The following is a 12,918-nucleotide window of genomic DNA, read 5'->3' as shown; positions in this document are numbered from 1 at the left end:
GACTCGTCTATTGATGCTGATCAAGAATATATATACTTTATGGGGTCGGAAACGTTTCCTTCTGTGCGTTACATACAACCGTTATTCCCCACAAATACAATATACCCCATTTACTCTCCGAGTACCGGGTTTAATGACAAATAAATACAAAGGAATATGCTATAATATGCATACATATGAGAGTTCTTAAAAGTTCTATGTCTATAAAATTTAAAAATATACATTTAAATCCCAATAGGTAAATGTAATCCTGAGTGTAATCTAAACGATAAAACATAATATGTACATAAGTATGTACTTTACATATGCCTGAGAGATTGTTATTTGTTAACTTGATGTTTAACTAAAGTGTTTAATGTACTCGTATTTCGTGTGCAAGCAAGGCTCGTCCTTTGGTAGAGAGGCGATCGACGCATTAGGCAGATAGATAACCGATATGTAGTACATTTTTAGACAAAAGATTGCCAACGGATCTTTGTTTACAATGATAGTGATGATAGAAAACCAAATACGAGCAAGATGGAATTTTATCAGAAACGACTTTAGTCCGAATAGTTTGTGGGCATTATTCTTATTCTTATTATTCTCTGCTTTGATGTGTTGGACTTTTTAGTACCCTGAGTTGGTACAATTAATGTGATTTCCATACCCCAAGCAAGGGTTACTTTGTCTGTAACTTCATGAGTACTCTCAGCTGGAAGTTAATTTCATTACTTATAATAACATGCTAGATTATTGCACCTTAATTCTCACTCATATAGAGAGGTACATACATGTGTATGTACATATAAAGATGGGTATCTCGTGGACGGGGCACCACTGCTGTCGCGTCCCCTGCTGAGAGTCGTTGCTGTTATCTCGATCTTACGCTCTCAGGCCCCACAAAGAACAGCTGATGTGTGCAGAAGAGCATGACACTGAAATTAGTTTCATTATCGATGTGTGCTCTCTCTCGCATTCGCATTCGCTCTCCCACTCTCACTTCTCCATGGCCCCAGTGCATGGAACGGCAGACGATCAGTCGGCTGCCAGTCGCCCAGTCCCCAGTCGCTATTTGCAGTTAGAGTGAGTGCCATTGGAGCAACTTCGCGGTTCGTGGGACTGCTCTGCTAGTGACTCGGTTCGGCGTTGGGTCTACATTGGCTACATTCTCGTACATATAGGTTTCTGATATTATTATTGAGGAGACTCCGCTACTTTAGTCTACTTGAAAATAGCACATAACAAATTAGGCCGAATACCTACTGCCCGATGAAGTGTCGGCCTGGGGGTGGATGCCACAACGGAGGCCCCGCCTGGAGTTTGCTTGTTGGACTCTGGTGTGGATTTCTTGTCCATGGCATCCGGGGCGATGCAGTGGAAGTCATCGAGCTGTGGAGCAATTGGAGTATAACCAACCAGAACGGAAGTGAGTACAAGGGTGCACAAGTTATTGGTGAAAATCGACTTGTCTAATCTGGCGTACTTGTGATTCTAAGATAGACCCTAAATCATAAATGAAATTACGAAAAGTGCGATTAGTTGATGATAGTGTCCACAATTAGCTGCGCGAAGAACAGATGGCTCCAGCTGTTTGTTTACAGACCATCAGAGTACCTCTTATCGAAGCGCCAGTTCGTTGGCTGAACGATACGATTCAATCCTCATTATTTTACTCTACAGCCCTGTCCATTGCTGACCAAACACTGCCCTCTGGCATATACAGTGTCTTTGGATCCCAGGTTCTCGAGTCCTACAATGACATCCATCTACGCTGGCTGGCATACGACAACTGGACATACACAAATAGCTTTCAGTGTAAGCCAAGGCTATCTTGCTCCACATAGTGTATCCATATAATGATAAAAGATTTTCTGTTCAATTTTCACAGTCGATATTCATCACTATAAGCGCGGGCACATCAATCTGACATTCCACGGGATCGACACTGTGGCCGAGATTCGCCTGAACCATCAGCTTCTGGGGCGAACGGACAACATGTTTGTGCGCTACTCGTTCGACGTCAGTGCGATCCTTCAGCTGGACAATGTCCTGGAGGTGGAGATAGTGTCGCCCGTGTGGGCGGCCCTGGCCAAGTCGCAGGCTCTCGACGCTGCGAGCAGTTCTGTGCCGCCGGCCTGTCCGCCCGGACGCTACAACGGCGAGTGCCACGTCAATATGCTGCGAAAGATGCAGTCTAGTTTCGCCTGGGACTGGGGTCCGGCGGCACCCTCAATGGGTCTCTGGAAGAACGTGCAGCTGGAGATCTACGAGGTGGCAGTCATACGCGACGTCGACGTGGACATCAGTCGCACCGCCAACGGCTCGCACTGGAACATGCACATCCGCTGCTACTTGGATTCGGTGGGCAGGCACAACTTCTATGCCACCCTGATCCTCTATGCAGTGTAAGCGTCCTTGGCATAGTTCAAATTAGTTCTCAAATAGTTTTAAATTGCGAACTCGCTTGCAGTGAGCTATTGGACCATCCGGTTGTGGTGGACACATACACCTGGAAACCCATCAGCTACTCGACGCCAGTAATTGAGTTCGATCAGACCGTGCCAATTGTAAGTACCGTCCCCTATACCCGTGACTATATGTATGTACGTACGTATAAGCATGTACATACTTGTATGTAGTTCAATGTCTGCTTGTGTGTCAAGTGCATTCGTCGATCCACAGGAGAAAGTCGTAACCTGGTGGCCCAATGGCTATGGCGAACAGAAGCTTTATCCGCTCCACTTCACGCTCAAAGCCTGGCTAGGGTCAGACGGTCCTGAAGTGCGCTCAAAAACCAAATCGCAAAAGTCACTCCGCGTGGGATTCCGCACGCTTGAGTTGATAGAGAGGCCAGCGGCGGACGGACTCGGCAACACCTTCCTCTTCCAGGTCAACGGATTGGAAATATTCATGAAGGGCAGCAACTACATACCCTCCCACATCCTGCCTGAAAATCAAACAAAAGACCAAAGTAAGTCCATGTGCATGCCCATAAGTAGCGCAGAGATATATTCAATGTTTTCGTAGTTGAGCATCTGCTGAAGTCCGCTAAGGAGGCGCACATGAACATGCTGCGGGTATGGGGCGGTGGGATTTATGAGTCCGACTATTTCTACAGTCTTGCCGATAGCCTGGGCCTGCTCATCTGGCAGGACATGATGTTCGCTTGCGCCATGTACCCGGTGGGAGAGGAGTATCTGTCCTCTGTTCGCGAGGAGGTGCGCCAGAATGCCAAGCGACTGTCGCACCACCCCAGCGTTGCGATCTTTGTCACTAATAACGAGAACGAGGCCGCCCTGGTACAGAACTGGTATCAAACATCCTTCGAGGACGCGCGCTTCGAGGCTGAGTACCGAGAGCTCTACGTGGCCAATGTCCTCCACGAGCTAAAGCTTGTCTCCCACAAGTCACGCCCTCAGCCGCTGGTTTCCTCGCCGTCGAATGGAAAGGCCAGCGCGGTGGACAATTACATTTCAGAAAACCCCCAGGACGAACACAATGGCGACGGTGAGGCATTCTCGCATGTCTGCGTGAGGAATTTCTAAACAAAAATAATGTCTTTCTCACAGTGCACTTCTACGACTACCTGAAGGACGCCTGGGATCCAGGGATCTATCCTCGGCCACGGTTTGCCAGCGAGTACGGCTTCCAGAGCCTGCCCAGCTTCTACTCTTGGCAGCGCAGCAAGAACGAAGACGATGACCTCCTCACTCTTTTGAAACACAGACAGCATCACCCTCTGGGGAGCACCCCCATCATAAGCCTGGTGGAGCGCCATCTGCCACTGCCCCTGCCGGAGGACGACAACTTCGCAGAGGCGCTGATCTACTTCAGCCAGATTTCCCAGGCCATGGCCACCAAGGTGGAGACCGAACTGTATCGCAGCCTGCGGGACACTACGCACAACACCATGGGCGCCCTCTACTGGCAGCTGAACGATGTCTGGGTGGCGCCCTCCTGGTCCGGCATAGATTTCTATGGCAATTGGAAGGTAAGCTTGCGCCAGTGGTGTAGTCTGTAGGCCCAGAAATCATCCAGATTCTTCCAGCTCTTGCACTACTGGGCGCGCGACTTCCTGGCCCCCATCGCCATCGTTGCACAGTACGAAAAGTCCGAGGATTCGCTCAACATCATCCTCCTCTGCGATGAGCCCCAGGTGGAGACGGAGGGATTGATCGTTGTCGCCAACATCCATCTTTGGTCGCAGCTGCTTCCGCGCCAGTCCATCAACTGGACGGTCACCCTGCGGCCCAACGGCGTGCAGTATGACAAGGTCATCCCCATCAAGGACTTGTTCCATGAGCAATTCAATAGGCGCAATGCCTTCCTGGAGCTGCAGCTGCGTCGTCGCCAGGAGGTGCTCTCCCGCACCTACTTCTTCCCAAGCAACATTGCCGCCGCTATCGGACTCGAGGATCCCGGCCTAGAGGTGGGTACTCAATGAGCTTCCATGAGGTGGCCGTCGGCTTAACTCTCCCATGCTTCTGTAGTACGAGATTGCCTCTCGCTCTTGTCTCACCACTGGCAACGTCATCCGGAATAGCCTGAGTATTAGCATCCAGGTGAAGCGGCCCGCTGTTTTCGTATACCTCGAGCTCTTGAAGCCCTATCGGTACACGTTCTCCGAGAACGGCTACATGCAAACCACGCCCATGCACGTGGTCTATCTCACCTTCGATGCCACCACCTGTGCGCGACTGCTGCGTAAAGCGGACATCAAGATTTTGACCGTCAACGACTTCATGCCCTAGACCATGGACCACAGGTTCTTACAGGTTCTTTTCAGGTTTAATGTAACATTTATAAATAACTTAAACAATGAACAAATCAATAAATAGCATATACGTATGTATAAGATTGTACGTGTGAGGCGATCCAGCCCCGGCACACTCGTGTCGAGTGCCAAGCACCCAGAACCGAAACGGTAGCATCCACTTCAGCCTCCTTCGTCCTGCTGCCTCCCGCTCGCTCATCTGTCGAAGCTGGGCATCTGGGCGCGGGGCGGCGTGTAGCCTTCGGGATATGGCACCAATTGGTTGTTCAGGACGCGCGCGTTGCGCCAAGTCTTCACCTTGTCCTCAGCTGTGTCCGGCACTCGGACGCCCTCGATGAGCGTCACGGCGGGTCCGTCCACCACGCTGTGGGTACTCTGTCCGATGGGATTGCGGTGCGGACTCCCACTGTGGACTGCCGCTGGCACTGGCACGGGCTGCCGCCTACGGTTCGGCGAGGCTGAGGGAGCTGCCACGCCTGCACTTGCTGTGACGACCACGGAGTGCGGCATGTAGCTCACATACTTCGACTTCTGCGGCAAGTTGTTGTAGTTGTGCTTGGTGATGATATTCTGAGGATGGTGCCGCTGAGGCGATGGCGATCCACTGCTGGCATAGGAGCGCGTGTCCCTGTCCCTGGGTAAGTACTGCTGGCTTCCTGGCTCAGAGGCAGCGTACTGCATGTCCTGCGGGAATCTCACGATCGGCCCCTGCGCCTGACGCTGCACTCGGGGCTGGGCCTCCACCGCGTCGGCAAACAAGTACTGCTGCCACTGACGGTCCGCAGCGAACGAGAAGTTCCTGCGAGGACTCTGCTGTGACGGGACGACGTATACCGGCTGCCAGGCCAAGTCGGACCCAAGCTGTCGCCCTCGGCGGGAGTCACCCTGCACTGCGTGCTGCTCCAGAATCTTGCTCTGCGCCTTGGCCAGCTGCAGCTGAATGAGCTTCGCTTGGCGTTGCTCCGCCTCGGTCCTTCGCTGACGATAGGCCTCAAGCTGCTGGGCCAGTTCGCTTTGCTTGAGCAGGGCCGGACTGTGCTCGAAGGTAAGTTGGCGCCCGCTCGCATTGCTCTTCGGCTGTATTACGGGGCGCTTGACGTCCGAGCTGCGCACGAAGAAAGAGCCGGACGCCTCCTCGGCCCTAGCTTTGCGACTGTTCTTGCCGACCAGGATCTCCACATCGTCGCCCTTGCTCGACTTGACGCTGACGACTCGCACCTTGGATGGGTCCAGGTTGCGACCAAAGCGCAGCTCCGTTCGGATCAGGGCGGGCTTTCCGGTCACGCTTGTGCTCCCACGGTCATTGTCGTTGTTGGCGTGGCCGTGGACGTGGCCCACGGAAAGACACACAGTCAAACAGCCCATCAGAGCCACCGCACTCCATGTTGAAGAGCTTGTCCCTCTCATTTTCAGGTCAATGCTCTGTCAAATAGAAAGAAATTATGGGAAATTAGTATTACATTATTGAGTGTGTGTTTTTCCAATTTATTATATCCGCCATTATTATTTGCACATACTCTTATGTAAGTATTTAAGTAAGTTCCCAGAGAAGACAGTCACAGATAAGCGAACGGACCCAAAAGTAGTCACGCAAATATCCAATGTACACAAGTGTTACGATTAAGGGATCTATACAAAATTACATCTCAAAACTGAATGGAAATAGCTGCTCGTATGAGACGATTCGTACGCGTCACAACTTTTCTACCCGGCACTCAGTTATGTACATTTGTATGTAAACTTATGTTTTTTGGAATTTTACATATTTTGTATATCTGTCATCTACAACTACCCTCCCCCAGATCCGCACACTTAGTACGAGCAACAAAAATAAACCAAGCAGCTGGATGGGGTGGGGGTCAGCTACCGGACATGAATCTCGACATTCTGCCTAAAATAATGATCCGATCTGCTACTAATTCGATTCTCTACGGAACTGCGCATTTCGTTTTTTCCTATCTTCAAAATTGTGAATATAGCTGATTTTCGGCCTTTGTGGAGGCGGAAAGCGGCGAGGCGAAATTTTGAAGGACACTTGAAACAGTGTTATATCAAAGCAATCTCGTTGCAAAATTTGGTTGCTGTAGCTTTTATAGTCTCTGAGATCCAGGCGCCCATCAATACGGACAGGCAGACGGATGAACGGACAGACGGACGGACAGACTTTATGGGGTCAGAAACGTTTACATCCACTTTCGAGCACAAATATAATATACCCTATTTACTCTTCGAGTACCTGGTATAAAAATGCCATCGAATGTCTATTTATGAGAGTACCCTGCCTGTTAGACAGTAACTAGCGTTTTCCACTGATCCCACTTTTACAGTCAAATGTGTACTTCTCCAGGTAATGAGCCCATCGGTATTCGCACTCCAAGTGGTGCCGAAACTGGCACCTGGCTGGCGGAATGTGTGATCTCCTCTAACACCTGCTCGGATTCCGCCTCCCACTGGCCGTAATTTGAGTACTCTTAATTTAATGATCGACAAGAGGCGCGATTGCGGCTGTGACCACAACGCTGCTTGCTCGACTGCATCGCCGGCTACGAAGCTCTCGTTGCACTTGCGTGTCTGTGCTGGGTGCGTTGGGCTCAGAAAGCGAAACATCAATTAAAAACTGCAACTTTCGATTGCAGCTCCGGCATGAGGAAAATATTAATAGTCGCAAAATCGGCGGTATAGGCGCTAGGCCATCGACATCTGCGACGGTGACAAGCCCTTCCCTACCACGGCCAGCTCTGGAAAAGGCATTGGCAAAAGCATTGGAAAAGGCTCTATCGCGGCACTGATGCTCACGTACACGTTTATTACAGTGATTCGTACCAATGCACTATGGGGAATTTGACACTTTTTCTGGCCAAAACCCATTCTTCAAAAGTACATGAAAACCTGAAAAAGTACCTATCAGATAAAATTATATTATAATAGCCTCTGCAATTTAATATATTATATTTTTATCCGGTATGTATCCGAAGAACATTGATATTCAAAGTTATGTAGTCTAACATTTAACAGAGCTTACCACTTTTAAGTTAGTAGCTAGCGAGATGCAATATCTTTTAATACGAAAATGATTGCTTGTAACTTTCGAATAATATAAAATTTAAAGTTAAACAATTTAAGCTTTGGAACGGATTAAATGGTACTTATATTTTGCGGAGTCTCTAATCGCTTAAATAGTAAAAATTTGTAACGAAAAGTGTTCTATGAAGAGGCTTACAAAAAGAGTGACACCTCTTGGCAGCATAAGACTTAATGCATAATCTTGAGTATTCAATTCTTGTTATATGCTGTGCATACCAGTGGGCACTGTCGCGCACTTTCTCTGCAATTCTAGTTTTAAGGATGAAGGACCGAAGGTTTGGAAAACTTAGAGTTATTTGCAATGTTGAACTCAGTGATGAAGAAAATAAATGTACTCAGTACTACATCTGTACCTTGGCGGTTTTTTGTCAAATTTTACATTTTTTCTTCATCTGTCAACCAAATCTACATCACATCTCACGCCAACACGCTTCTTTAGCTCGCCCCCCTCCCCTAGAGCCGCACACTGCAGTGTCACGGCAGAGGCAGAGGCCGCACACTGCAGAAGCAGAGTGTGAATGTGAAAAAAAAACAACAAAAGCTGCTGGACGGGGTGGGTGCAGCCAATGCTAATTAATTTCTTCATTCTGTCTATAATAATGATTCAATCGGATCACAATTCGGTGATCTGATAGATATGGTCATTCCCTCCGGAATTTTTTTGTATCTTCAAAATTGTGGATACAGCAGATTTTTGTTTTTTGCGGGGGGGGGAAGGGGGCGTGGTGAAATTTTGAAATACACTTGTAACAGTGTGAGCATTCAGAAGTCTGGATGCAAAACTAGGTTGCCCTATCTCTTATTGTCTCCGAGTACTAGGCGCTCATAAGAACGGACATTCGGACAGACAGACATGGTTCTATAGACTCAGCTATTGATGCTGATCAAGAATATATGTATATACTTATATATATTATATACTATTATATACTGATTTTACACTGAATGAAAGGCGTTACCTAGTCCATTTTTTTATCATACCTTCCTCTCACCAATATGTTTTATCATATCACCATCGAAAAGGTAAATCAATGATAATAATAATATTATTTTGTGGAAAAAAGTGGTCAAATTCCCCATAGTACAATGCCAATGCATTTCAATGTTCCGTTTTGCGTGCTGTCTTCACACACAAACGCAAAAAAGACGCGTGAATGTACATATGCGAGCCAAGCCCTGCTATAGAGTGACTGACTTGACAATGCATAAATATACTTTGACTGTCATATCGTACAAATACATTCTAATGTTTTGGAATGGAAGACCGACATTATCCCGGTCTGACTATTTGTATACACTCTGTAAGAGTGGACTCCACCGCTACTCGAATTATTGGGGTGTTTGTGCGACGAATGTGCAACGTTTATCTGTTGATTATCCAATTTTGTGATTGGGTGCAGTCCATTAATACGAGTATTACGCATTAAGCCACTAATGAGGGAAAATTTGCCGACAAAATGCGAAAAGAAATAATTAAGTCAATTTTAAATTGTAAAATGTAATTTCAATATAAACGCGCACAGCAAAGTTCACGGCACGACAACGACTCTGATTGGGATTGGTACTGCGATTGGGATTGGCGGCAGCTGAAGCCGAAGCCGAAGCTCTGGGTGGCTAAGTATGGGGCTGTGCGCGCCGGCCCAAAACGCTCCGCACGGAGCGACTTTCACTTTCAACTCGATGCGGCCGACTGCGCCGACTCGCGGCTGCTCCCCAGTGAACCCGCTCCGGCAGCGGGGTCCCGAAGTCTTTGCTTTTGCTTTTCCATTTGCCTTTGTTGTTGTTACGAAACCGTCCCACTGTAACAGCAACAAAATGAAATAAAAACGAGTTTTGCTTTTTGCACTGGCGCAGCAGCAACAACAACAACATGAGTCAATGTTTGCCATTGAGCGCTTGGTCTCTTTTCCGCTCCTCTTTCTTTCGCGTTGGTCATCGTTTTTAGGACGCTGGCCGGCGACTGCAGTGGCGTCGACTTCTGCGTCTGCGTCTGCGTCTTCGTCGGCGTCGTCGTCGCTGAGCACGCTTCAATGTCACGATTGTTTTGTTCGCTTTTTCGGCAACTTTGCTCATCGATTTGCAGCTCCTCGGCTTCGTGGCACTTCGGCAGTTACGTCACTTGGTGGTGGGTTATGGGTGCAGGGGGGCGCGCATTGTGACTATTAACCATTTTCGGAACGAGTGTTGAAATTTTAACTGCAATTAAAATCCGATCTGCCGTGATATGTTTCGTTATCCGAAAAGCTCGCCCCCACACGTGCTTCAGTCGCCTTTCTTTCCAGCAGCGACAGGCGACGCACACCTAATCGGAGAGTGAATTTCTCGTCCGATGTGGAAACTTTGGCCCGAAACCTTTTTGTTTTCCGCGATATTTCCCTCTGTGACGTTCTGTGGCAGCGATGGTAGAATCTGTGGACCCAGAAGGGCAACTCTCACTTATACTTGTCTGCAGACAGCCGGCGGAGCCCTTCCATTAACTTCTTCGGCCTCTTGTTAGATTGTCAATCAACTTCAACGTCACGTCGCACCCCCCTCGATAAGGGGGATCTGGCAACAAAGGCTGAATTGAAATTACGGTTACGCCCACAAATTGCTCTCCACAGCAGTGCACTGAATGCATCCAATTCAGGGGAATTGGGAGTGGGAGTTGTCTGTCATTGGTAGTCGGGGCGATTCCGAAGACGTGGCCGGGCAGCAATTGAACGGTCGCTGGCTCCGCCGCTTATTGTTATCACCGATTGCTGTAATTTCTGTTGCTGTTGCTGTTGCTGTTGCTCCTGTCATGTGCGAAATGCAAATGTGGCGCGGCTAATGCGGTTTGCTGTTGCTAATGCTGCTGCTGTCGACACTGTATTAATTTCACTTTTACTTTTCGTGATTAACATTTCCCACCCAAAAGTGAGAAACTTTACATGATTTTTTCCTGCAGTTTGCCCATCCCCACCGCACCACCGTCCGCATCCATTCCCGTACACATTCGTACCGTCTGTACCCCCTCCCCGCACTCCCATGCGGCGACCATTGCTGCAATGAAATGTGAAATTTCATAGATCGTAAAGTTTAGAGATGCTGCGCACTTGCTCTTGCTCTTGGCCTCTGCCTCTGCCCCTGCCTCTTTCTCTGCCCCTCCGGATTATGGTTTTTGCCAGCATCTTTTTTATGTTTTTTAATTACATATGCGGTTACTCATCCCAGCACTATGGACAATGACGATGACGACGACGACGACGATGCCCTCTGCAGCATAGGATAGGTCCGAGCTCTCCCGGGAGCCGGGTGTCGGGTGTCGCAATTGAAAGTGAAACTCTTCTTACTTTCGGTGCGAAGGGCAAAGTGCGGCGTCTGACTGTCTGCGCAGATTTGTGGGTTTGATGTCACTCGAAGTCACCGTCACCCGGCACAAAGCGGTGCCGCCGCTGCTGTTTCCTCTTGATCTTCATCTTCATCTTAGTCTTGGCCCACGCACGATCCAAAAAGGTAAAAGATACCATTGAATGGTTGGGAAACGGAGAGTCCTCGACGGCAATTCAAAATGGAAATTGAGGTAGGTCGGTTTCAATCCGAAAAAGCGAGGCAACATTTTACATGGGACACTCAACGGGAAGACTCCTTGATTATCTATGCAGAAATTAGGCCCCGAAACCAAAGACTAGAGGCCGCAGACAGGCGCTCCGAGGGATCCATTCCCCCGCTCCAAGCAGCAAATGTTACGCATACGACTCTTGGCCGATGTCAACTTACATTGTTGTCGGATCTGGTCTGGTGTGGTCGCTTCGGATCGGGGATATTCCAAGATGGTGGTGTTCGCTTCTCAGATTGGGCTCCAAGACGCTGCTGATGCTGATGCTGATGCTACGAAAGTGCGCTGTGGGGTGCGAGGGACTTGTTTCCTGGGATACGACTACGACTCTACTGAAGTGTGCGACAGATCGCGGCGCGAACCGAAATACAACTGACGGCACATGAAAAACTTTTGCTTGCAAGTAAAAAAGCAGCGAGCTGGAAAACGACAGAAAAGTAAAAAAATTATTATGTATACACATGTATGTTTGGAGGCCGACAGAGACGCTGACGAGGCAGCAGCCGCAGCGGCAGCGGTAGCAGCAGCAGCAGCAGCTAAGGCTAAACCGCTGATGCCAACGCCACCACCACTACCAGCACTCACGCTCACGCTCACCAGAGACCGGGCCGATACAAGACGAGACGAGACGAGACGAAGGCAGGCTATCTCTCTAGCCAAAGCAAAAATTACTCTCGAGCCAAGAAACTGAGGTGGAGAGGTGGAGAAGCATTGGTCGAGACAGCAAACAAAGCCGGAGTATGCCAAAATAAAAGACGCAGTCGAAGTGAGCGAGCAGCAATTGCGCAATTGCCACAAGCCCCGACAAACAACGACATGGGCCTCAGTTGAGCTCTGCCCAGCCGCAGTGCGTTGTACCCAAAGCTGTCGGATACAAAGAGTGCGTGTCTTTCTCTCGGAAGCACAACCTGGCGGATTCGCTTTTCGGCAACGTCCTGTCACTCAAGCACAACATGTTCGCTGCACCTGGCCGATCCCTCAAATTGTAGGTTTCCTTAACGGAAATTGAGTGAACTGCGATCAACAATTCCACTTGATCCGATCTCATGGTACATCTACCATCTGAAAACGTCACGTCTTTATTCCACACCGACCATTTGTGTCTTCTTTACTGATCATACTTATTAAATCCAATTAGAATTTACAAAAAAACTATCACTCTTAGTGGCAATTTATGTCATCATGACGGTTCTAGGGAAACACCGCAGAATGGATGACAATTGGTTGTCGTTTCTTGTTGGTGGCGTATTTTCGAGAATCAAATATAGGGCAGAATTGTCACAGTCTAATTGTCTGTGCCACATCATCAAATTAATAGAATTATTAATTAATTCAAGCTAAATTATTTCCCAAATTGTTTGGACCAATCAGCAACTATTTATTGTACTCGTAGCTTACTGAATGGGTTTTGCCATGGTATTTTAGGTATGTCGCCGGGAGTTTAGCCAGCCTGGGCTCCTCCCCCCTTCCTCCGCCATTTGGAGCAAAGTAAGGTGGG

The 12,918-nt window shown here is 48.5% G+C and overlaps 2 protein-coding genes across 3 annotated transcripts; one reads left to right on the top strand and one right to left on the bottom strand.

The window, feature by feature from the left end:
* The first annotated feature begins 1,130 nt into the window (after positions 1-1,130).
* On the top strand, positions 1,131-4,834 carry LOC117899457 (beta-mannosidase). The gene is made up of 9 exons (XM_034809468.1): positions 1,131-1,408; positions 1,663-1,797; positions 1,871-2,387; positions 2,453-2,549; positions 2,665-2,953; positions 3,010-3,489; positions 3,552-3,973; positions 4,031-4,411; positions 4,473-4,834. The coding sequence occupies exons 1-9, from the start codon at positions 1,252-1,254 to the stop codon at positions 4,731-4,733; spliced, it is 2,739 nt and encodes a 912-aa protein (XP_034665359.1). The 5' UTR covers positions 1,131-1,251; the 3' UTR covers positions 4,734-4,834.
* Positions 4,835-11,774, bottom strand: LOC117899459. Of its 2 annotated transcripts, XM_034809472.1 has the most exons (3): positions 11,603-11,774; positions 6,484-6,489; positions 4,835-6,178 (listed from the first exon to the last, which is right to left on the bottom strand). In XM_034809472.1, exon 3 carries the CDS (start codon positions 6,161-6,163, stop codon positions 4,952-4,954), a length of 1,212 nt encoding a protein of 403 aa, XP_034665363.1. In that variant the 5' UTR covers positions 6,164-6,178; positions 6,484-6,489; positions 11,603-11,774; the 3' UTR covers positions 4,835-4,951. The 2 variants fall into 2 exon arrangements, with proteins under 2 accessions (XP_034665363.1, XP_034665364.1); XM_034809473.1 differs by lacking the exon at positions 6,484-6,489 and having other exon boundaries at positions 11,582-11,774.
* Between the last annotated feature and the right edge of the window lie 1,144 nt (positions 11,775-12,918).

This window comes from Drosophila subobscura, chromosome O (assembly GCF_008121235.1).
Source record: "Drosophila subobscura isolate 14011-0131.10 chromosome O, UCBerk_Dsub_1.0, whole genome shotgun sequence".
Taxonomy (NCBI): domain Eukaryota; kingdom Metazoa; phylum Arthropoda; class Insecta; order Diptera; family Drosophilidae; genus Drosophila; species Drosophila subobscura.
This window is presented reverse-complemented; position numbering and strand designations above follow the sequence as displayed.

What these genes read in the sequence shown, in the direction of transcription:
- LOC117899457 (XM_034809468.1), top strand. Translation starts at nt 1,252, where the DNA reads ATGAAGTGTCGGCCTGGGGGTGGATGCCACAACGGAGGCCCCGCCTGG. An exon ending in ATACACAAATAGCTTTCAGT is followed by an intron (nt 1,798 to 1,870) that starts GTAAGCCAAGGC and finishes CAATTTTCACAG; the next exon opens with TCGATATTCATCACTATAAG. An exon ending in ATTTCTATGGCAATTGGAAG is followed by an intron (nt 3,974 to 4,030) that starts GTAAGCTTGCGC and finishes AGATTCTTCCAG; the next exon opens with CTCTTGCACTACTGGGCGCG.
- LOC117899459 (XM_034809473.1), bottom strand. Translation starts at nt 6,163, where the DNA reads ATGAGAGGGACAAGCTCTTCAACATGGAGTGCGGTGGCTCTGATGGGC.